Here is a 23290-nt window from a genome sequence, read left to right on the forward strand (position 1 = left end):
TCAACTTCCAATAGAACAACTGGGTTAATCTACTACTAGCGGTATAGCTTGTATATAATATAACGCCAATAGAGATAACAAAGGTTATTCTATTCTTCGCGAACTTTGGTTACAAAGCGGATTTACGCCAGGGACCAGATATTATAGTGCCTAGGGCAAAAGTCAAGGCAGAGAAGATATATATACTATATACAATGCTAAAGGAAGAACTCGAGTTCGTTAGGCTTAGGATAAAGGAGTACTACGACAAATATCGGCTTAAGGGACCTTGCCTTAAGAGAAGAGATATAGTCTACCTTATTTCTCGGAATTTAAGAATGAAACGGCCAAGCTAGAAACTCGACTTTAGAAAGATTAGACCGTTTAGAATCGACACAAGAATTTTGATATCTAACTACCGACTATTATTATTATTAACGATAAAGTTACGTACTAATGTCTTTTATATCTCGCTCCTTGAACTAGTACCTAGGAACGTACGCCTTGCGAAGAATATCGAAGCCGAGGACAAAGAGGAAGAATAGGACGTTAAGAAAATTATAGACTCGCGAATAACTAATAAAAGCCTAGAGTATTTGATTAAATGGCTCAACTTCGGGCTAGAAGATAACTTATAGGAACCAGCAGAACACCTTAATTGCACGGAAAAACTAAAGGAGTTCTATTAGCAGAACCTAGACCGACCAGGAGGGAAGCATAAAAATCTCCGGCCGGGTTATATCATCCTATAGTAATACGACCTATATAGAGAAGAAGCCCAGATAGGATTTAAACCTATAGTCTCCTAGAGCATTTATTCGGGTATAATAACCAAGCAATACCACTAAGCCATTCTATTTGTTGGGAAAATAAGCAATAAGAATCAGATTGAGAACCCCAGGAAGGAAAGAGCAGCTGTAGGCAGCTACACTATAATATAACACGTACGGAAGGCACGACCAAGACCCGACTACCACTAGCTACGAACCCCTACTACCTTGGGAAACCGGAGGGCTTCCACCGCCAGAACCCTGTATGGCCAAGAAAGAAGGACCTTCCCCGACAGCACCCAAGTCTATAGGAGCATCCAACCAGTCAAACCCCATAAAAGGATCCGGCACGAGGGGCGTTGGCGAAGCAGGTGCGGGAGTAGCTGCGCGCTTCTTACGCTCCTTACGCTCCAAGTCCGAGATGTCCCGGAGTTCCCGGGACACCGCTTTCCTTACCCTCTCCTCTAAAGCACGCTTCTGCTTGCGGAGACAAAGCAGCTTCGCTAAAATCTCCTCCTCCTTACGCTCAAGCTTGTCCTTCTCAGAAATAAAGGAGCAAACTAAGCACTGTCAGTACTAACGGCAGGCAGCGGCAAAAACCAACTTATACGTCCCCGGATCGATGCCCTAGACATTGTAGGACGGGCGGTTCATACAGTTATAGGAACTACAACGTTTGGAGGTGCCAGACACCTGACAATCGAGCCTATGCTTATAGCAGTAGGAACACTTGGGCATTAGGAATCCGGAAGATGCAGCAAAATCGGCGAGACAAGACTAGCGCTGAGTACTCGACCCGGCTTGAGTTTTTCGCTTTCGTATACGGTCAGCCATGACTGGCGAGGATAGGAGGATACAGAAGGAAAAACACTTATAGCTAAGGACTATTGGCGCTATTTCAGAATGCAGGAAGAACAAGGTCGCCAAGGTATCGACCTCGGAGAGGGGGCATCGTGTTACGAATTAAGCCAACAGGACAGCTGCAGGTAGGACAACCCGACGGGTGGCGTAGGGCGCACCCGAACCAATCATTTAGGACTAATAAGAAGGAGCTCTAAGGTGCTCTAGAGAGCAGACGAGAGCTTCAGGAGCTAAGCCAATCAACGTAAGGAAATAGAAGCTCTCGATAGAGTCAACAGAGCACCGAGCTCTAGGGAGCTCTATAGAGCATATAAGAGCACCCAAAGATGGCCAGTATATAGTCACTCGTTCTGGAGGACTCTGGGAGTTCTCCAGTGAGCAATATTACAAGCATAGCCTATACCTATTGTGCAGACATTGCGGCAAGCATTGTTGTGAACCTTTTGGCTTCACCGAGACCTACAGTCCGACCAGCAGTTACCTTCGACCGGCGAACCCTTTCAGAGGCAGGACTGCCTGTGGTTTCGTCACACACAACAACATTATGAACCTACTATAATTACATCAGAAACGGCTGAATCAGATGCTTCTGCAACCTCCTGACAAGTGCGGGCATTATGACCAGGCTTGCCGCACACACTACAGCACCGAACCTTCGTATGAGCCCCCCCTGCACCACCACCATCCGCCTGCATTTCTTATGCCACCTCCCCAACTATAGCCTTTTGGCCTAGTAGATCCTTTGCATCTTCTACTGCAAGTGATCCTCCAAGCTGTACACGCGTTCTTTTGGCTCTTCGGCGCTTGCTTAGCGCCTCGTTGGCCTTGCAGAGCGAAGACACCTCTGCCTAAAGGAGGGCCACCTGGTGCATTATAGCTATCGTACCCTTAGTAAGCTGGTCCATAGCAGCCAATATCGAAGTCGGGGAGCTATTTTGATAGTTGGCAATACGAGTCTTAATGAGCGTTAACTATGAGTTGGCTTCTCGGGGGTTATATAGTGTCTGGAAGACCTAAGATTATATAGTGCCTGGCCGTAAGGTTGGGGGTATTGGTATACGAAGCTTAATATCTAGCTTCGAAAGTACCCTCTCTGGATTGTACAGTATAAGGCCAGCCCCAAAAAACCGCCCTGTATATTCCTCTTGGTAATAGAGGCAAAGAAGGCTATGCGAAAGGTACAAAGGAACTCGAGCTTGCTTATGTAACGTACGTTATAAGCGAGTGAAACATATAAGCGAATGAAACACTCCCCACCACATCGCATACCCTTTGCACCTTACCTTCAATCCCTCTATAACGAACCATGGCTTTACCTTCTAATGAGGCAAGGATTGTCCTTGCACTTAAAGCTCTTCAAAAGGACCATACTCTTAGTCTTCGGGCTGCAGAAAAGGTCTATAACGTCAGCCCTGCAACACTTATGCGACGACGCGACGGCAGGCCTGCACGACGCGACACTACGCCTAAATCGCGCCGGCTTACAGATTCAGAAGAGCGGGCTATTGTTCAATATATTATTGAACTATCTTTACGAGCCTTTCCACCAAGGTTGCGTGGTGTGGAAGATATGGCCAACCAACTACTACGCATACGCGACGCGCCCCCTGTCGGCAAGCTCTGGGCATATAACTTTGTCAAACGCTAGCCAGAGCTTCGTACGCGTTATACGCGTCGATATGACTACCAGAGAGCTAAGTACGAGGATCCAAAGGTCATTAGCGATTGGTTCGCTCTCGTATAGAACGTCAAGGCCAAGTACGGTATCGTAGAGGACGATATCTATAACTTCGACGAGACCGGGTTTATGATGGGTATTATCTGCGCGGGTATGGTGGTTACAACCTCAGATGGCCGTAGCAAGGCAAAGCTGGCCCAGCCTAGCAACCGCGAGTGGGCAATAGTGATATAAGGCGTCAATGCCCTTGGCTAGGCTATCCCACCCTTTATTATCTTGGCCGTGCAATACCACCTCGCCAACTGGTATCAAGAGTGCAACCTCCCAGCCGACTGGCGTATTGCAACCACCGACAACGGCTGGACAACTAATATAATAGGCCTCGATTGGATCAAGTACTTCGACTTGCATATAGCACCTCGTACAAAGGGCAAATACCGGTTATTGATCCTCGACGGCTACAAGAGCTACTACTCGACCGAATTCGAGCTCTACTGCCAGGAGCATAAGATCCTCACGCTCTATATGCCTCCGTATTCCTCCCACCTACTCCAGCCACTTGATGTTGGTTGCTTTAGGCCGTTAAAGCACGCGTATGGTCGCCAGATCGAAGACTTGATACGCGCGTATATCAACCACGTGAGCAAGGTCGAGTTCCTCTGTAGGTTCCGCGAGGCCTTCTTCTCCTCCATTACCGAGAGGAATATCTAGGGTGGCTTTGCTGGAGCTGGCCTTGTGCCATATGATCTAGAGAGGGTGCTTTCTAAGCTGGATATCAAGCTTCGTACGCCAACACCCCCAACCTCACGGCCTAGCACTATACAACCTTGGGTCTTCCAGACACTATACAACCCCCGAGAAGCCAACTCGCAATCAACGCTTATCAAGACTCGTATTGCCAACCATCAAAACAGCTCCCTGACTTCGATGTTGACTGCTGTGGACCAGCTTGCCAAGAGTACAACGGCCGTAATGCACCAGGTAGCTCTCCTTCGTGCAGAGAACGCCTCCCTCTGTAAGGCCAACGAGGCACTAAGTAAGCGCCGGAGAGCCAAAAGAACACGTGTACAGCTTGGAGGATCGCTTGCGGTACAAGACGCAAAGAATCTACTGGACCAGAAGGCCGTGATTGGGGAGGTGGCGGAAGAAAAGGAGCAGGATAGTGGTGGTGTAGGGGGGAGTTGTACGAAGGTTCGGTGCTATGGTATATGCGGCAAGCCTGGCCATAACGCCCGCACTTGCCAGGAGGCTGCAGAATCATCTGATTCAGCTATTTTTGATGTAATCATAGTTGGTTGATAGTGGTAGGTGGTTAAAGCTGGAGATAAGTATTGTGGTATAGGTGGGGGTGTTTCACTCGCTTATATGTTTCACTCGCTTATAACGTACGTTAGCTGATATACACGCGTATCAAGTCCTCGATCTGGTGACCATACACCTGCTTTAACGGCCTAAAGCAGCTAACATCAAGTGGCTGGAGGAGGTAGGAGGAATGTAGAGGCATATAGAGCGTGATAATATTGTTCTGCTGGCAGTAGAGCTTGAACTCGGTTGAGTGGTGGCTTTTGTAGCCATCGAGGATCAACAACTGGTATTTGCCCTTTATCCGAGGCGCTATATAATAGTCAAAGTGCTTGATCCAATCAAGGCCTACTACATTGGTAGTCCAGCCATTGTTGGTAGTTATAATGTGCCAGTCGGCTGGGAGATTGTACTCGGTATATCAGTTGGCGAGGTAGTATTGCGCCGCTAAGATAATGAACAGATGGATAGCCCAGCCAAGGGCATTGACGCCTTAGATTACGGTCACCTATTCGCGGTTGCTAGGCTAGGCTAGCTTCGCCTTGCTACGGCCATCCGAGGTTATAACCACTATGCCTGGGAAGATAATGCCTATTATAAACCTAGTCTTATCGAAGTTATAGATATTATTATCTATAATACTATACTTGGCCTTAATATTCCATATAAGGGTAAACTATTCGCTAATAACCTTTGGATCCTTATATTTAGCCCTCTAGTAGTCGTATCTACATATATAACATATCCGGAGCTCTGGCTGGCGTTTGACGAAGTTATACGCTCAGAGCTTACCGATAGGGGGCGTATTGCGTACGCATAGCAGTTAGTTGGCTATATCTTGCATACCACGTAGTCTCGGGGGAAAGGCTCGCTCAGATAGCTCAATTATATACTGAATAAGAGCCTTCTCTTCGGAGTCGGTAAGCCGGCGCGAGTTGGGCGTAGTGTCGCGTCGTATAGGCTTGCCGTCGCGTCGGTTTCGGATGGTATTGACTGTGACGTTATAAATCTTTGCTGCGGCGCGAAGACTAAGTTTTGGGTTCTTTTGAATAGCTTCAAGGGCTAAGATTACCCTAGACTCTCTTGAAGCCGAAGACATCGTTGGGTGTAGAGGATTTTGGTTGTGGTATGAAGAGAAGACGCGTCGCGGTCAAAGTGTTCAATTCGCTTATATGTTCATCTCGCTTATAAGATACGTTAAAAAGAATGGAAAAGAATTCTGGACGAACCGGGGTTTGAGCCCGGGGCCGTCTGTAACGCATGTGCAAATGCGGCATTGCAAAACAGAAATCATACCACTAGACCATTCGCCCATCCGATGATCAAATCTGGCATTGCCATATTCGCTTCCTATACACGCTTTGGCGGGGCCTCAACTCACCCCGGCTTATGTCGTCTAGGCGGCAATGTCATCCAGACACTTCTGCATGTCTAATTCCTACTTTCAGCTCCAATAATCCTGTCGAGAAAAAGCAGCATCAGCACATCTTTGATCTCAAAACCGATGACGCACTCTATTCGATGGTCACAGGGGTTGGCGCCTGTTGGGCAGTCGCATCCCGCCACGCGCTAAGGAGCGCTGCCCAACCAACGTCACAAGATCATCAACGGGCCGGCTTCTCAGTTTTCCCTACTGACTTCCAAAGTGAAGACAATACGAAATCCAGAAGTCAACCGTAATCAAATATCCGCTGCATTCTCTCCGTTCAATAGTCACGCCCACACAACGCGACAGCCTTTCAAGATGCTCGCACACAGTCCCAGCCCCGCCCCTTTACCGCCTCACCACGGATCTGACTGCCACAACGATACCCCGGACCTGTTCCATGGCCTCTACTCCTCCCTCGCCAACCTCACCCTAACCACCAAGGAACCGAGAACCGCCTCGGAGTCCGAGCCAGCATCAACATCATCATCACCAACTACAACAGCAGTCGCCAAACACTAACATCTCTACCGTGACAGGGGTGCGACCTCTACATTTGGCCGCAATGTATGGATTGGCATCTATGGTGAGCGAGCTACTTGCTCATGGAGCAGAGATAGACGCAGAGGACCGTCATGGGTTGACGCCCTTACTGGTTGCCGTGCAACGTGGAAACCTTGAGGCGGTTCAGACGTTCGTGAGCAGGGGCGCAAAAACAGATATCACAGATGATCAGGGTCATTCACTGTTGGATATCGCAAGGATTCTCGGGCACACCAATACCTATCTCTGGCTGGAACGGCAGATGACCAGCTAGATCCAAACTACGATCTGTTCCCTCAAACGCTGGGATGGGAGATAGTCGATGTATGTACGGCTGCTCGATTAGTAGATTGTAGAGGGCTTATGTATGGATGGCTTAATGCGACTGTGACGGCCGACGCGTGCTGGTCCTCGGGTGGGCATTTCGGATTCTTTTCTGTTAGCAGAGTTCTGATACAAATACGCTGTGCAGCATCTAGTTGCGGCGCTATGACCGTGGCGGACACGAGAGCGGAGAAAGGATGCGCCCTTTGGGAGGGATTAGCGGTGCTGTAATCAGTTATTTAGTTCTGGCCTTTGTTAGGTAACGTATATGATAAGCGAGATGAACAGATAAGCGAGCTGAACACTTTTACTGCGACGCGTCTTCCCTCTACAGTAAACACAGATTCCTCCACAACTAAACATGTCTAGTCTCTGGTGCACAGACTTGATTCTGTGAGCATTGTTAGCCACAAGCGGGGTGGTTGCACCGCTGCAGGCAGCGGTATAGGTCGCATCTGCACAGCCATAAGAACCTTAGGTATGTATTTATAGGTTCCCGCGGAATGCTCATAGAATAAAGCCTATGGCCACTGCGAACATTTTAGGGGAGTTTATCACCCGAGCTATGTTGTTTGTAAATCTCCGCATTCCTCACCACCACCCCCTGACCAGTATACCGCGCCCTCTAATATCCCGTCGTCGCCGGTGGAACTGCCCAGCGGCGAGGCTCCCGCGCCGACGCAGTCGCCTCCGCCTGGGTACCGGGGCAGAGACTCGTGGGCGCCGGGCCAGGAAGGGCAATATCGACCGAGTCAGAAGCCGTAGATACTGTTGGGCTTTCTTAGGTGTATCCTTTCTTGCAGAGTAATATTCTTGGATATGCGGATGGCGTCTATTTGGGGGTTCACAGGGGGATAATATTTGAGGAGACATGCCATCCCTATCACACAATAGGGGTTGCTGATCTGGCGGGGGAGAACTAGCTGTTTGTCACTTCCTTCTATTGATGTATGGCTTTGATGTCTAGGGGAGCTGGTCAGCAGTGTTCTCGACTCTGAGATCGACCCTTCTTCTCGAGTTTCATCGTTTTATAGAACTTATGTTGTTCCTAGCAAGCAAATTCTCGTTGCTGATGTCAAGCTGAGTGCCAGCATACTTAGGTGGACTTGGCACTTGTTGCGAGGGACGCGCTGGGCAACTGAGAGCAACGAACTAATGATATTCTGCGAAAGGAAACAGGGCACAACGGAGACGAAGATGTTGTCGACGTTTATGCTACTGTCCTGCGGAAGATGGAGGATGCCATGTGTGGAAGAGATGTGGGCGGCTGGATCCACCATGTGAGGTGGACCCCACCACGCAGCATGTTCGATGTCTCTCCATCTCGTGGAAAAGTGGGGAAAGCCCCGCATGTGTACTGTAGATACAATCTAAGAGTGGGACTGCCTGAAGTTCTGGGACTAGTGGGCCCACGCAACAGATCGGAAGGGGCGGGGTTGAGGTACCCAGTACCTGGCTGCGACTTAGCGCCCCGTATTTACCAGTACTGTCTCGACACCTGAAAATGGCGGCGCTGCCCAGCCAAATTCGGCGGCCACAACAGCAGATTCTCGATTTAATGTGTAATTATAGTTGGTTGCTAGTGTTGTTGTATTGCCATTGAGGATAGTGTGTCACGGTATGGTAAGAAGTGCGGAGTTCGCTGATATGCGGCGCTCGCTGATAATGTACGTTAATACAAGACATTGTTAATATTCTAATATTAATAATAAAAAGGACTATTCTCCTATTATAAAAAGTGACGCTAAGCAGAACAAGAATAACGATGTCGTCCAGCCGCTAGCAGGGAAGCGCCGCAAGGTAAACACTTCGGCCCCCACAACCCGCAGAACAGCGCCCAAGCGGCGGACATGTCCGTGGTACACCAACTCCCAATTACCATATGCTCAGAGACCACCAACCCAAGACCCAAAGCGCGGCCAAAGTCAGCGCAGCAGTTCCAAACCACAATCTTCAACAGGGCCCGCTTTGGAAGAAGAGACAGTCGAGGCCAGTTTTGCAAGCTTTAAGAAATGGCTACTCAATGCGGTCCTTAAGCGCGTTTGGGTGGATAAGGTAGCAACTTTTTAAGTGGAGTTCACGTAGAACCCTTATACGAATCATGGACGAAATGACCGCACACCCAAAGCAAGCGACGCAAGTCACAGCAGGGAGGACTTCCTCGACGGGGCGTGCCCACCCTTCCAAAATTGCCTCCACTGTCAAGGTTCAAGAAGCCGCTAGGTATTTTGAAATTGAGAAGATCCTGAACTCGCTACAGCGAGAAGGGGGATGGGAGTACCTAGTCAAGTGGGAAGGGTATAGATACAAGCACAATACTTGGGAACCTGCTGCGCATTTCAAAAAAAAAATGTCCCGAGATGCTGCAGCAGTTCCACCAGAGGGCGGGATTGTCCATGGCCCCTTCTATGTGAGTCCGGGCTGAACTCTCATGCGGTTGAGGTGAGTTGCATTGCAGTACTTCCGTTTGGAACAGAGCAGATATTCATATGTGCGTCACGCAACATCGACGACTGGTATTTGACGTAGATACAAACAACTGAACCTGTTGAACGCTGGTCCTCCGGTGCTCCTCCTTTCGTCCAACTCCTCTGAGGACTACGCGCATCCCGAACTTTGATGCTGCATCCAAGACTTCGCATCGTCTTCTACCGTTTCCTCCTCTGGACGTGAAGATGATTGTGGCAAAGAACTTCCAACAATCCTCCTGTTGGAGGTCCAACAGCCACATATCCACTGTATCACGCTAGTTGAGGAGTTTACAGAGGCAGTTTTGCAGCTTGTGGGAGCTGCGTAGAGGGCAACAGTTGATTGAGGTTCTGGATGATCATGTCTGGTTCAAAGAGCTAATGGGCCTCGGCCTGGACCCTGAACAACCTAGCTTGCTAAGCCACTGGTTACCCTTGAAATGCCTCTCCTGACCGCCTTCTAATTCAACACCTCACTTGTTCCACGACAGGAGCTTCAACTGTCTCCTCTGACTTCGACGTCGCGTTGGGGGTTGGGTTGTTGGTCTTTGAGCCTGTGGTGACCGGGAACTGGTGCACTGCAGACGTGTCTGCCGCTTGGGCGCTGTTTTGCGAGTTGCAGTGGTCGAAGTGCTTATCTTGCAGCGCTTGCGCGGTAGCTGGGTGACATCATCCCGGCCTTAATCTATGACGCCGTCTTCAATAAGACTGTGGTCCTCTCCATCATCGGTACCGCGACGTCGATAACGGCGAATATTGTGCTGAAGTTTGGCTTGGCCTTGACTGGCGGATAGCTTCATGGATGGCTGGACGGACGGCTCGGCATCAGCCAGCTCACGGTCGTTGTTACTCTCATCGTCCGACAACATTGGTAAGCCCGCTACACTCTTCTCTGTTTGCAGCGGCACGACAGGACCCTCTCCATCCTGCTCTCCTCTGTCGTCCGGCACCAGAGGATCACGATGCTCCGGGCATGCTGGTCATGGTGCTGAGAGAGGCGGCAGCTACCGGACCTCTGCTGTGTTTCAACCCCACGATCGGAGGCGGCGCTGCATGGACTGTGGGGCCGAGGGCGTGGCTCGTCATCTGCCCGCTCCAGTTCGCTGATGCGCTCATCGTCTAGCAATTATGGTATGCTCGCCTGGCTCTTCTGAACTTGTGGCGGCAAGACTAGACCATCCCTGTTCCGCTCTCCTCTATCGTCTGGAGCCGTCAGATGACGGTGCTCTGGGCCGCTCGTCGGATCGCTATCGCCGTGGTAATCATGGGACGGAGAGCGGCAGCAGCTATCCGACCTCTGACGTGTTTTGTCCCATTGACTGGAGGCGGCCATGTGTGAACTCTGGGCCAGATGGTGAGAGTCTAGGCCGGACTGTAGCAGATTGCATGCTGCAGTGTTGTATGCGCTCTGGTTGGCGAGCCTGGCACGCTTAGCTTGTGAGCGACGCCGCATCGCCTGCCATGAAAATGGATACTGGCTATCCCACTCGTCGTTTGGGAGGCAAGATGGTTTGAGACGATATACGCTGGGCACGGCGGGAATGGCCGCCAAACGCGTACTGGCGGGTGGCCTCGCGATACGTCAAGCTTTGCAATCTCCGCCTGGCTTGAGGATGGCATATCTGATTGCCGCCTTGCAGAAGCAGGGCCATTGACACTCCTGCGCGGGGTCAGGTCTTAGTTAGCAAGCCACGTGGCCTATCAGCTGTGCGGAGTTGGGCCGCGACAAGAGCAAGAGACGAGCACAATACAGCTATGACAGCGGCGCGGGACCTGATACAGACTTAAGGCCTTCCGTGGACCGGGCTAGATGGCATACTCTAAGACCTGCAATCGTTATTTTCAAAGTGCAAAAGCGCTTCTACAGCACCGCGAGAACTCGAATCGGCATGCTTTCGACTACACCCCGACTAGGACCGCGGCTCTATGGACATCAGGTTTGGACATGCCAACATCATTTGGATTCAGCCTCCAGACTCGGGCAACCTACAATGCAGTCAAGGACGAGCTTTCCAATGTCCTGATAAGCTCTCTACCGAGGTATGATTACTTCGCTATTGTCATTCCTCCCTCTTTTATATTTCTAGAGCAACTGACAAATATAGGCTCTACTCTAGCGGGGAATACTCAGACCTCGTAATATCCTGCAGGGAAAAGGAATACCAAGTGCATAGAGCCATGGTATACATACAGTCCCAGCCTGCGAGGCGGGCTTCAAGGCAAGTGGCAATTCATACGCCTATAACAGCTCTAAGCTAACATTATTCATTTAGGAGGCATAAGAAGGAAGAATTGACCTCCCAGAAGATAATCCTCAGCTTGTCCACATAATTATACATTACTTCTACCGTTTTGACTACGACATACAGGTGGACGGAGACGGAGCCGATATCAAGAGGCTGGACGCGGGCGCCCTCGCCACTCATACAAGGATTTACGCCTTAGCAGAGAAGTACCTTATCCGTGGATTGAAGACTGTCGCGGTTCGGAAATTCAAGGCGGAGGTTACTGTTCCCTTTTGTTCCTTGGATATCTACGATTTATTCACGCAATGGAGATAGCGTATACATCTGCTATTGAAGATGACAGGGGCCTGAGAGACGTCGTCGTGGAAACTCTCTATAACCATCCCCACTGGCTAGACAAAGAAGAGGTGCGAGATGTGATGAAGGAATTAGGCCCTTTGATGTATGATTTCATTATCTACGTGCGCCAAAAGGGCAGGATCTAAGCCACGTACTGGTGGTCGAGAAGGAACGTGCCGTTTAGCCGTATATATAGCGTAGACAATGATAAAGGCCAACAGCGAAGATTCAGTGCAACCTCTGATTCCCACGAGGAGATGAGTGCCCGAAACTGTAGTGGTTTGGCTCGGAGTTGGGGTCGATGCCGGCCTGGCTATTGTGTTTACCGAGCGAGGGTATGCACCTGGCGGGATATACGAGGGTGAGGAGCTTCAAATTTCGCGGCGTAGCTCATCAAGGATTGACTAGCATTTTATAGAAGCGTAAACTATGAATACCACATCCTGTCAGGGCTTGCACTCTCGGACCCCACTCCGCCGCCAGGGCCCCGCCACCGGCACGCCCTGTCGGTGTCGAGTAGTGTGTCGCGCCAGAGCTGACAATGCTGGAGTCTGCGTAGTCGGCGGTCGACCAGTCCTCCTGATCTCCATCGCGCGGCCGGTATCCAGGGTGATCTGGATGGTATTCGTGGGACTGAAGCCGACGAACGCTCCTTGAGCTGCTCGGGTAGTAATCCACGCCACAGTAACATGGGACATAGCAGATCCTCCGCCCTTCCGAGTCACCAAGTACCGGTATCTCAGTGCCAGACGCTTGGCTAATACAGAAAAGGCTGAGGACAAGATTCCACCGCACACTAAAGATCCGCCTCCTGGTTCTGCTAGTGGTGATGGAGGTGACAATGGCACTGACATCTTGACGAGGGATTACTTGGACCTAGTAGATTGAGGAGGGAATGACGATTATTGGAGACATCGGTAACACCGGTCCTCACATTGTGAAATACGCAGAGTACAATAGTGGCCTGCAAGCCTAGAATGGCTCGGTCATTTCATTGACCATTCGCCAGCAAGCACATTCTCGTCAATTTGCTGCTGGAACCCCCTGGGCGCTGAGAACACAGTGCAGCAGGTATAAGAAGCACCTTTCTTCCCCTCCCCCCAAGTATCCCGTTATCACCACCGCCAACTGTAAGACAAATCATCACGGCGCCAGTGTGACTTCGCCCAACATTACTCTAGTTATTCCTTCAGCAGGATCCATCTCAAGAATTGGGATTCATTAGATGCTGACAACTCCAGTTCCCGACACACTAGTCAAGATGGCACTCATCAGGGAATGTTGTAATTCATTTTGGTTGGGTTTGTTGAATCGCCAATTGGGTCAGTAGTCGCGGTGCAATGATGCTTGGGCAAGCTAGCCTGAAATTTGTATTGAATGTACCACAGTTGATGATATGCCTCTCTCTTGCCCTCAGTTGACGGATGCGACGCCGGCCGGATGTCCCTGCCGAGGCCGGGACCGACTGGCGGCTGAATGCCGGGTCCGAAGAAATCCGGGGGCCCACTCGGATTCTTCACGCGACGTCTGGTTGGCCGGATTTTCCCGCGTCAAATGACCAAAGTTCTGTGCCAGGTATCGGGCACAAGGCAAGGTTGGGCTTTTCCAAGCACCTTAAATCGTTGCAGATCTCCGCGTTTTCATTGTTTCCTGTCTCGAGCTCAACTCTTCTGTTCCCGATGACAACATAACGAAGCCAATATGACGGCGCCAAGACATCGGTTTATTCCTTTCGCGTTTCAAGATGAACTTGCGCAACAGCTCGCGGCCCAGACACTGGTGCTTGGAGGGGGATCGCTTTACATCTACGACTTGCCGCAATCTTATGAGGCTCGCGATCTTAATGAGAAACAAATGGTAAGTCGGCCGAAATATATACAAGCTAATACTTAACGAGTATGGAGACCGAAGAGGTAGAGAATTGAAAGGCAATAATTATTGTTACTATCGGCATCCCTCGCTCTTCTTAGCCAATACTGACGGGATACGTAGCCTCACAGTCTCAACATGTCGACGAAAGAGATGGATCTTGAGGATGGATGCTTCGCGACGACGTTTGAGAGAAAATACTATCACCGAGGAGGGGTGTCCATCGAGGAATTTACAACCCGAAGCAAACCGCACCGGCTACCGAGGTCTCTTATGTACCTCTACTCGGAAAGGAACGCCTTATGAACGAAGCGGAAGCACTACGGTACATCCACCAGAATACCGATATCCCGTATCTACTATCAGGAGTACAGGAGAAATCTGCCTCCTTCATCCGCAATGAATCAAAGCTCGAACCACAGGTAGTATCTCAATGTGACCATCCCTCAGTCATCATCGTCAGGACGGGTCCATCCACAAGCGCACGTCTCGCCTCTTCGCACCTTCGCGCCGTTGCAGCCAAGGGTTGGGCACTTGGCGTACAAGCTCTTCGACAGTTGAATTCCCGCTCCGGAATCTTCGCGGCGAACTCTTCTGCGAGGGGGCCGGAAGCCTCGTGGTCATCATAAGCAAAACGAAAGAGCCCTGCTATGACCTCCGCGGCAGGCGAGTTGTGGATGCTTGTATGATTGAGTAGAGCGCGGATATCCATCTGGAAGTACGGATCCGTAGATACGAAGAGAGATGCAAAGGAATGTCGGGTTGAACAGGACAATAGTAGTAAGAGGAAATAACCAGCGAATGTTGTTGCAAGTACTTTACAATGGGAGCGCCACTCACGCCCATCACAAATATGCCTTTTCTTTCTAGGCGCTCGCCGTTCGGGGCAATCCGCGATCGAGCTGTCAGAAATGGCGAGACGAACGGCAGTGCTGCCCACGGAGTAGACTTGGAGATTGTCTTGCTTGGCTTAGTCGAGAGCTTAGAGCGTGGCGACAGTCCTTGCCGCCTGAGAACTTCCCTTCAGCGGTGCAAACACTGCAAACTTATCGAGCGGGTACGTTATCCAGATCACCACAGTGTTGCCCATTACAGTTGTGGACTGTGCTTGAATCTAGAGCACGAAGCCCGCCGGATGCTATTATTTGCTTTTTAACGGGACCATCTTAACGGTGGCGCCAAAAGAGCTCCTGCGAGTCCGGCCTACAAGGTGCGGACCCCGGATACTGTGGTGGGGTTAGTGGTTACGGTCAGTTTCCGGCGCGTCGAGCAGACGCACCCTGGTGAGGGTTGGTTAGGCCTTCGGGTCGTAGTTAGGATCAGGTGTGTTTTATATGAAAAGAAAGCGTTGTGCGAGACCTTTTATGTTGTCGATGGATGGATGGATGGATGGATTGATTTCGCCCGGAGGCACAGAGCCTAAAGGGCCTTGGCACGCTAACTACATCGGTTCGTTGAAGTTCGGTCATCAACTCGTACAAGCCCTCTACTCTTTCCCCTTCTATCACGACACCCTTCGCCTCTTGACTTAGTTTGTAGCAGATCGACTTGGAGGCTGCGTTCTCCAAGTGTTCAGCATCCTATCTTCAGCAGCTAAAGCGGGATCTGCTGGTTGAGGCTGTATGGCGTCATTAGTCGAGTTCCTCTATTGCGATTGATCTAGTCTTCCTCCTCGCTCAGCGCCAGTCTCCCTGTTGCCATTGCGTATCTGATTGCTGCCCGGACCGCCTTGATGTCTGGTGACCAATGGATTGAATCCGACGGCGCTTTCCTTCCTAGGTAGAATGAGAGACTCCCACGTCTTGCCACTGAGCATCGTAGCATATCTTCTCTTAAAGCTGTATGTTGTCGATGTTGTCGAACCCGTCACGATGTTTTTTCGCGGTCCCTGAGTGTCTGTGCGGCCCCTGCTGAGATACTGTGGTACATGTACACGGTGGGGTGAGAGCCCTGTGCTGTGCATCCAATCAGAGATTCAGGAATCTCACGACGTCTGGACCAGTCGGAACTCTTTAGCAACCACCCTCTTAACTGCCAGGCCGCAGAGCCACGTTCCTGCATCGGGTTAAAGCTTCGCATGGGAAAGCTCTGTACGCTCTGTGCATGTGAAGCTGACAGGTACCAGCACTCCATGATCGTCAGTCCAGGATAGACTGGCTTGTTTGTTAGAGCGCCATGAGGGCTTGCCCCTCTTTTCGAATTGCCCCGCTCTTCATGTGGCCAACGAAATCTGCAGAATTTGACCCACAGTTTCCCGATTTGAACCCCACATCCTCAGACAAGCTTTGCAATCTCCTTCATGTTCCCCTTTCTCGAGCCTTTAAGCAAGTTCCTCGCTCATTAGCAAGATAGTCTCAATGATTTAAAAGACTGGGTTTGAAGGGTAAGAAGGCTCTTATACAGTCCCTTTGGGCTATTTCCTTCTTTGCCCTACTCCAAGTATCGAGTTAAGGAACAAGCCACGGGCGGATTGCAAGATGCCACCAAGCACCGCGGGTTTCACCTTGTTTGCTAGTTGTTACTAGTGTATGTTAATGTTCAGTCGGAAACCCGCTCCGACACTGTTTTTTTGAGACTTGCGTTGCGACTTTTTCTGGGCCTGTTATCCGAGACACTAACTACATAAGGTAGGGACGTGCAGGCTCGGCAGGCTACCTTCACTTCTGGGGCGTCTTTGCACACCGGTCTCGAATTCTTGGCGTCATTCGCTGATGAGAAGGAAATCACCTCGGAAAGCAAACAAGCTAAGGTTAAAAGATCCGCGGCGGCGGAGAGCGCTTGGACGGCCGAGGACGCCGAGTCGCTAGCAGTAAGTTAGCACGCCAGGGCTTACGAAATCGCTAGGCTTGGAACGGGGCGCATGAATCGCAAAGCTTGACTTGACTGGCAAGTGATCAGCCCTCTTTAAGCATGCTATTTTTCACTAATACTTGCGCGCTCCCAGGGTTCTGCCCGGCAGGTGAGACGCCATGCTGATCCTTTGCTTGACCGAGTAACCATGGCGGCGGCCAGCCTGCGACTATGATGACTCGGAATCATGAATGAAATCGCGGGGAAAGAGCCAGACTTCCGATCCCCCTCTGGAGAGGAGAGCGTCCGGAGGCGTCTTCTTCTTCTTAAGCTCCGAATCTGCCGTCTCCCACTGCCGAACAACCCGTCTTCGGATGCGAACGCCGTTCCCAGTAGTTGCGACTTACTACCACTTACATGATACGGCCTTGAAAGCCTTGACGTTAGCAGACCGGCAGCAGCGCATCTCCCGCCATGGCGCCAAGGGATGCTAGGATCTCCCGGGACAGTGTTGCGACGGGGCCGACGCTCACGATCCTCCTCGTCTTCATCAGCGTGGCGCTCTACAACGTCGCCGAACTCAACTTCATCATCCTGGCTACCTTCAAGCGGCGCAACGGACTCTACTTCTGGAGCTTCATCGTCGCAACATGGGGCATCGTGCCCTATTCGATCGGCTTCCTGCTCAAGTCGCTGCAGGTGGAGGTGCACAGCTGGGTGTACGTGACCATGATCGTGGTCGGGTGGTGCTGCATGGTGACGGGCCAGTCAGTCGTGTTGTACTCGCGGCTGCACATCGTGCTGCACAACGCCTTCCAGCTGCGGCTCGTGCTGGGCATGATCATCACCAATGCCATCATCTGCCACATCCCCACCACCGTCATGGTGTACGGCGCCAACTCGGCCCACCCGGAGCCCTTCATCACGCCCTACTCGATCTGCGAGAAGATTCAGGTGACGATCTTCTTCCTGCAGGAGAGCATCATCTCAATACTGTACATCAAAGAGACGGTCGAGCTCATGCGGGTACGGAAACGCGGCGCGATAACGGGTGGCAGGGGGTTCAGCAACGCCACGCGGTGGCTGATGACACACCTGATCATCGTGAACATCATTGTCGTCATGCTCGACATCACCATCAGCGGCCTCGAGTACGCCAACCAGTACTACCTGCAGACGAGCTACAAGGCACTGGTCTACAGCATCAAGCTCAAGCTGGAGTTCAGCATCCTGAACCGCCTGGTCGAGGTGGCCCAGGGCGGATCGTCCGCCCACGACAGCTCGAACATCCGGACGTGGACCGACGCCGCCGGCATCCAGATGGACGCCTTTGACAGGGAAAGACGGAAGCCCTCGGCGGCGGGTCCCGGCTTGGGGCACAACGTGTACGTGCGGTCCGAGTCCGGCGCCGGGGCATACGACAGAAAGCACCCGGATGCGGCGGTGGTCATGACAACCGAGGTCACCATCCACCGGGGTCGGTCGCGATCGGGCTCCGGGCCCGAAGGGGATCTGGAAAGCATCGGCGACCGGTCTGGCATGACCGTCGACATGTCAGATGGAGACTTCATCGGGCAATCCAGGGCGGCATCCCACTCGTCCGAGCGGCGCATTGTTGAGACAAGGGGCTAAGAAAGGCGCGCATCTGTGACAGACTGCTCGTCGTTAGTAAATCATTTTCTGGGTAACTGTGAGAGACGAGCAATATGTGGGCGAGGCACAAGGTCGCTGCAAATATTACTCAATTCTGCTAATCGAAAGCTGAGGAAAGGAAGGAGAAGATACAACGTGCGCGCCTGCGCCGGAAGAAAGGCAAGTGGGTGCACGGGCCACCCACGGGCTGGCCAACCCAATAGGGGTCCTTGCCCTATTAGTCCTAGTATGGTAGGTCGGGTTGAACCCTAACCCTGCGTACCTTTCCTCACAGAAAAGAATGACAGGCCACACCGGTCTGATCGAGACCGTGACGCCTGTGTTGCCCGTCTTTAGAAGCGTTGGGCAGCGAAGCCCCCTGAACAGCCGTACGAGGATGACGGCAGTAGCACCGTTGCCGACGAAAGTGCTAGCTCGCAGGAAAACTGAGTGCCCTGGGGAAAGTTGACTCCCTCCTAGGGAAGGTGTCAGTAGCGAAGGGCAGGGACTATGTTAGCGAACTCCTCGGGGGAAAGCCCCTGGTTACCAAGTGTACTATAGCCAGCAATGGAGTTTCTCTAACTACCCACGATGCCTTAGCTGATACGGGAGCAGATGGATATCTGTTTGTCAGCACTTCCTTTGCAAAGCAGCTGTGCAAGCTATTGCAGGTTAAATGGTTCAAGGACTTCCGGCCACGTCCTGTCGGTGGATTTGACAACCACGGTGCTACCTAGTGAATCAATTCTACCGTCCGCGGTCATCTTACGGTCCAGGGCCGAACCGTCTACGGCGAGCCGTTCTTAGTTATTGATTCTTGCCACGACATTACGATTGGCCGCAAGTGGTTTGAGCGCCACGACGTCCTTATCGACTGCAAACGTCGACGACTATTGTTTCCGCCTGAGTGGGGACCTGACCCCCGTTGGAAGAAAGGGGCAAATATTCCTCTGGATCAAACGCCAGCGAAGCGTCTGGACCGGGAAGCGGTAGAGGGTATCGGCCGGCGAGGAAGACTGATGGATGAGGAAGACCGCCGCCGCCAAGCAGGTCGGGCCGCAGTCAAGAAACGAATCGCCGAACTAGAGGCCGCGGCGCAAACCCAGCTAGAGCCGAAGGCCGAGATAGCCCCACGGAAGGCTACGATTTTGTCCCGATCGGTCAGATTCGCAGAACCGTTAGTCACACCGCAGGACGAGGGCATCTGCAAGATCGAGCGCGCCTTGCAAGGATGTCCGCCCCCTTCGCAGACTTCAACCCCAGAGCGAAGGCCGAGATCCAAATCAGCGCCAGATACGTCGAAACAGGGCATGGATGCTCAGGGTCCATATACCTTGAAGCGGGACGCTATCGGTTGGTACAAGGCAAGACCTCTCCGCATTGCAGCAATCAGTGCCGCCGCTTTCCGCAAGACTTGCCAACGCAAGAACAGGCGTCACGCGGCAGTTACGGGGATCACCACTCTTCACAAGATTGATAGGATTTTGGAGCTGAAGATGGTCCTGGAGGATGATGACGATCAGCTACGGCGACAAGCCCTGGAACAGGTCCCGAAGTGTTACCACGACTACCTTGATGTGTTCAGCAAGGCGGAATCTGACATGCTCGCCCCATTGCGGCCAACCATGGACCATAAGATTGAGCTGCTCCCCGAGTCAAACCCAGGAGACCTAGGATACACTGGCTTATGGAAGCTCTCCGCCGAAGAACTGGAGGCAGCCCGGCGATACATTACCGAGAACCTGCAGAAGGGGTTCATCGAGCCGAGCAACGCGCCGTGGGCAGATCCAATCCTCTTCGCCCTCAAGGGCGATGGGAGCCTCCGCTTTGTGTCGATTACCGCAAGCTGAACGCGATGACGAAAAAGGACCAGTACCCGCTCCCCCTGATTGACGAAACGTTGGCCCGGATTGCCCAAGCGAAGGTCTTTACGAAGATTGACATTCGTCAGGCCTTCCACCGGATCCGGATCAGTCCCGAGTCCGAGGACTTGACGACCTTCCGGACCCGGTATGGCGCATACAAGTACAAAGTGGTGCCGTTCGGTTTGACCAACGGTCCAGCGACGTTCCAGCGGTTCATTTACAACACGTTGATGGGCTACCTCGACGACTTTTGTAGCGCATACCTCGACGATATCCTGATCTTCTCGGTCACAGAAGAGGAGCATGAGATTCATGTCCGCCGTGTGCTTGAACGTCTCCGCGAGGCTGGCCTCCATGCCGACCTCAAGAGGTGCGAATTCCACGTTACAGAGACCCGATTCCTAGGCTTCATCGTTGGGGCCGACGGCATTCGACCGGATCCGAAGAAGCTGGATGTGGTCCGCCACTGGGAGAGGCCAACTACGGTCTAGGAAGTGCAGTCATTCCTCGGATTTTGCAACTTCTATCAGCGCTTCGTCCGCGAGTATGGGCGTATCGCCCGCCCCCTAACCAACTTGACTAGAAAGGATTCCCCGTTTATTTGGACTGATGATTGCCAACGCGCGTTCGAGGAACTGAAGGAACGCCTCCTTGATGGGCCAGTCCTAGCCCATTTCCAGTATGGCCGGCCAACCCGCGTGGAGACCGATGCGTCGCAAGGTGTGGTTGCGGGGGTCCTATCCCAGATGCAGGACGACGGTCTGTGGCACCCAGTTGCCTATTTCTCCGAGACGATGCAAGGCGCCGAACTCAATTACCATATACACGATAAGGAGCTGCTGGCCGTGGTCCGAGCCTTGCAGTGTTGGCGGGCCGAGTTGATTGGTCTGCAGAACGAAGAGCCTTTCTGGTTGTCTCCGACCACGAGGCATTCAAATACTTCAGCACGAAGAGGTTGCTGAACATCCGACAGGCGGGTTCGACCGAACTTCTATCGCAGTACAACTTCCACATCACCTACCGACCGGGCAGCGAGAACGCCGCGGCTGACGCCCTCTCCCGGAAGCTGGAAGATGCTACTACGCAGAAGGCGAAACGGGAAGCATACCGCACGATGCAGATCTTTGCCCCAGTACGTGCTGAGGGCCAAGCTGGACCGGGGACGACGGTCGCGGCGATCATGGCCCTTGACGAAGATGTCGCCCCTCCGCCGGCCTCTGGTTTCCAACTGGTCGACGAGCTTCTAGAAGCTAATCGAACAGCCTCTGAATTGCAAGACTGGCGAGACCACGCGCGCGCAGGTAATTCGGAGTTCACCCTCCTTGGCGACCGACTGCTCCTGCGTGACGGCAGGTTAGTTGTGCCGGGGACTGGGCACCTACGGACCCGGGTTATTCAGGAGGCACACTCGCGACTGGTTACGGCACACCCAGGCCAGAACAAGACTAAGAAGCTGGTTACCACGCGGTATTGGTGGCCAAAGATGCGTAGCGATATCGTGGTCTTCATTGATAACTGTATGCCGTGCCGGTCATCAAAGTACCCGCGCGACAAGACCCCTGGGCTGTTGCAACCGATCCCACCGCCGCAGCGAGCCTGGCAGTGCTTGGTTGTGGACTTCAACGAGCTACCCCCTGATCGCTACTGTTACGACAACGCGCTGGTCATGATTGACCGATTGACGAAGGCGTCGTGGACAGTTCCCTGCAAGAAGAGCGCTACTGCCCGCGATGCAGCAAAGATGTACCACGAGGGCCCGTATCGAGTCTACGGCTTGCCGAAGGAAGTGATGAGTGACCGAGGGCCACATTCCGCGCCGAATTTACTGACGAACTATCCCGGATCCTTGGAATCGAATGGAAGCTGGCTACAGCAGGGCACTCGCAGACCGCTGGGCAAGTCGAGAACCTTAACCAGTACATCAACCAGCGGTTGCGGCCATTTATCAGCCACTTCCAGGACAATTGGTCTCGCGCAATCCCAGCCCTCGACGCCGTTCAGATGGGCCTTCCACATAAGAGCACTGGCTTACAGCCGCACAAAGTCCTGTTTGGTTTCCCAATGCCGATGCCGTTTGACTGGGAGTCCCGGATGCAAGGACTCGACGATTGCGCACCGACGGAACGGATAAACCGGGAGGCCGCCCGAGAGGCGGCTCGTCGGATTCAGGGCTACGTCGACTACGCCCGGCAGATGATCACGAAGGCTCAGAAACAGCAGGCGACGCAGGCAAACCGGCACCGTCGCGAACTGGATTTCGACGTCGGCGACCACGTCGCCATTGTCAAGCAATCTGTCGAGCTGACTAGCCGCCCGAGCGACAAGCTGTCCTTCCCGGTTACCCAGCAACATTACAAGATTCTGGAGAAGACTGCTACGGGGGCCTACCGGCTGGAGGTCCCAGAATCCTGGCGCGGGTCGGCCGAGTTTACAGGCGACCGGCTACGGCGGTATCCAAACAGCCCGTTGCCAGGGCAAGCTGCCGAGAACCCGCCCGGCGAAGACGTGGATGGCCAAGAAGAATGGGAGGTCGAGAAAATCCTGGCTAGCAGGACCCATTACGGCAAGCTACAGTACCAAGCCCAGTGGCGCGGTTGGAACCCAGACTATGAATGGTATCCGGCCAGTGACTTCCGAAATGTGCCGGTGGCTCTGAAACGATTCCATGACGGCTATCCAGAACAGGCAGGACCGCCAATACGACTGGACGAGTGGTTGTTGGCTGCGGCCGAGGACAGGTTCGCGGAACCTCACCCGGATGACGACCGGCCGGCAACTGAGGGCAAGCGTCTACGTCGCTCGCAGAGAAAGAAATAGGGTTGGAGACTGACGATATTCCGGCTAGCAAAGCTCGAGGCGAGCTTTTTTGGAGGGGGGGGGGGGTTGTGAGGAAAGATACGCAGGGTTAGGGTTCAACCCGACCTACCATACTAGGACTAATAGGGCAAGGACCTGTTGGATGTAACGAGCTACCTGGAACTAGCATCTCCAGCCGCCAGGAGAGGTCCGAATGTCTGCATATGCAGCATCGCAGGATTGACTAGCACAGGCATGCGAGACTGAGCCCAACCGGGTCAGGTGCAGGATGAGGGGGTTTGGCACTTCTGGATTTCAGGGTCTCTGGCGCTCCCAGATCTACAGACAGTTCGGAACTACAGAGTTCAACACTACACACACACAAGAACACATCACCGAACG

General features: G+C 52.5%; 5 protein-coding genes and 1 non-coding gene across 6 annotated transcripts; 4 read left to right on the forward strand and 2 right to left on the reverse strand.

Annotated features, from left to right (window-relative positions):
- Positions 1-5810: 5810 nt before the first annotated feature.
- On the reverse strand, positions 5811-5903 carry B0T15DRAFT_t162. The gene has a single exon. It is a non-coding gene; the product is annotated as a tRNA-Ala (tRNA).
- Positions 5904-5955: 52 nt separating this feature from the next.
- On the forward strand, positions 5956-7200 carry B0T15DRAFT_538001 (ankyrin repeat-containing domain protein). Its single transcript, XM_062869657.1, has one exon. It carries the CDS (start codon positions 6582-6584, stop codon positions 6831-6833), a length of 252 nt encoding a protein of 83 aa, XP_062720682.1. The 5' UTR covers positions 5956-6581; the 3' UTR covers positions 6834-7200.
- A 2504-nt stretch (positions 7201-9704) lies between these two features.
- Positions 9705-10674, reverse strand: B0T15DRAFT_538004 (uncharacterized protein; the record flags this gene model as incomplete). Its single annotated transcript, XM_062869658.1, has 2 exons — positions 10475-10674; positions 9705-10222 (listed from the first exon to the last, which is right to left on the reverse strand). A coding segment is annotated over exon 2 (184 nt), but the record flags the coding sequence as incomplete, so codon positions are not given.
- Positions 10675-11296: 622 nt separating this feature from the next.
- On the forward strand, positions 11297-12082 carry B0T15DRAFT_486366 (uncharacterized protein; the record flags this gene model as incomplete). The annotated part of the gene is made up of 4 exons (XM_062866352.1): positions 11297-11391; positions 11457-11574; positions 11670-11861; positions 11909-12082. 4 exons carry the CDS (start codon positions 11297-11299, stop codon positions 12080-12082), a joined length of 579 nt encoding a protein of 192 aa, XP_062720684.1.
- A 1555-nt stretch (positions 12083-13637) lies between these two features.
- B0T15DRAFT_512988 (uncharacterized protein) lies at positions 13638-14111 on the forward strand (the record flags this gene model as incomplete). The annotated part of the gene is made up of 2 exons (XM_062868016.1): positions 13638-13793; positions 13929-14111. 2 exons carry the CDS (start codon positions 13638-13640, stop codon positions 14109-14111), a joined length of 339 nt encoding a protein of 112 aa, XP_062720685.1.
- A 2526-nt stretch (positions 14112-16637) lies between these two features.
- Positions 16638-18378, forward strand: B0T15DRAFT_255549 (uncharacterized protein). Its single transcript, XM_062863242.1, has 2 exons — positions 16638-16691; positions 16750-18378. The coding sequence occupies exon 2, from the start codon at positions 17070-17072 to the stop codon at positions 18225-18227; it is 1158 nt and encodes a 385-aa protein (XP_062720686.1). The 5' UTR covers positions 16638-16691; positions 16750-17069; the 3' UTR covers positions 18228-18378.
- Positions 18379-23290: the final 4912 nt, after the last annotated feature.

This window comes from Chaetomium strumarium (genome assembly GCF_033439665.1).
Source record: "Chaetomium strumarium strain CBS 333.67 chromosome Unknown B0T15scaffold_5, whole genome shotgun sequence".
NCBI classification, from domain to species: domain Eukaryota; kingdom Fungi; phylum Ascomycota; class Sordariomycetes; order Sordariales; family Chaetomiaceae; genus Chaetomium; species Chaetomium strumarium.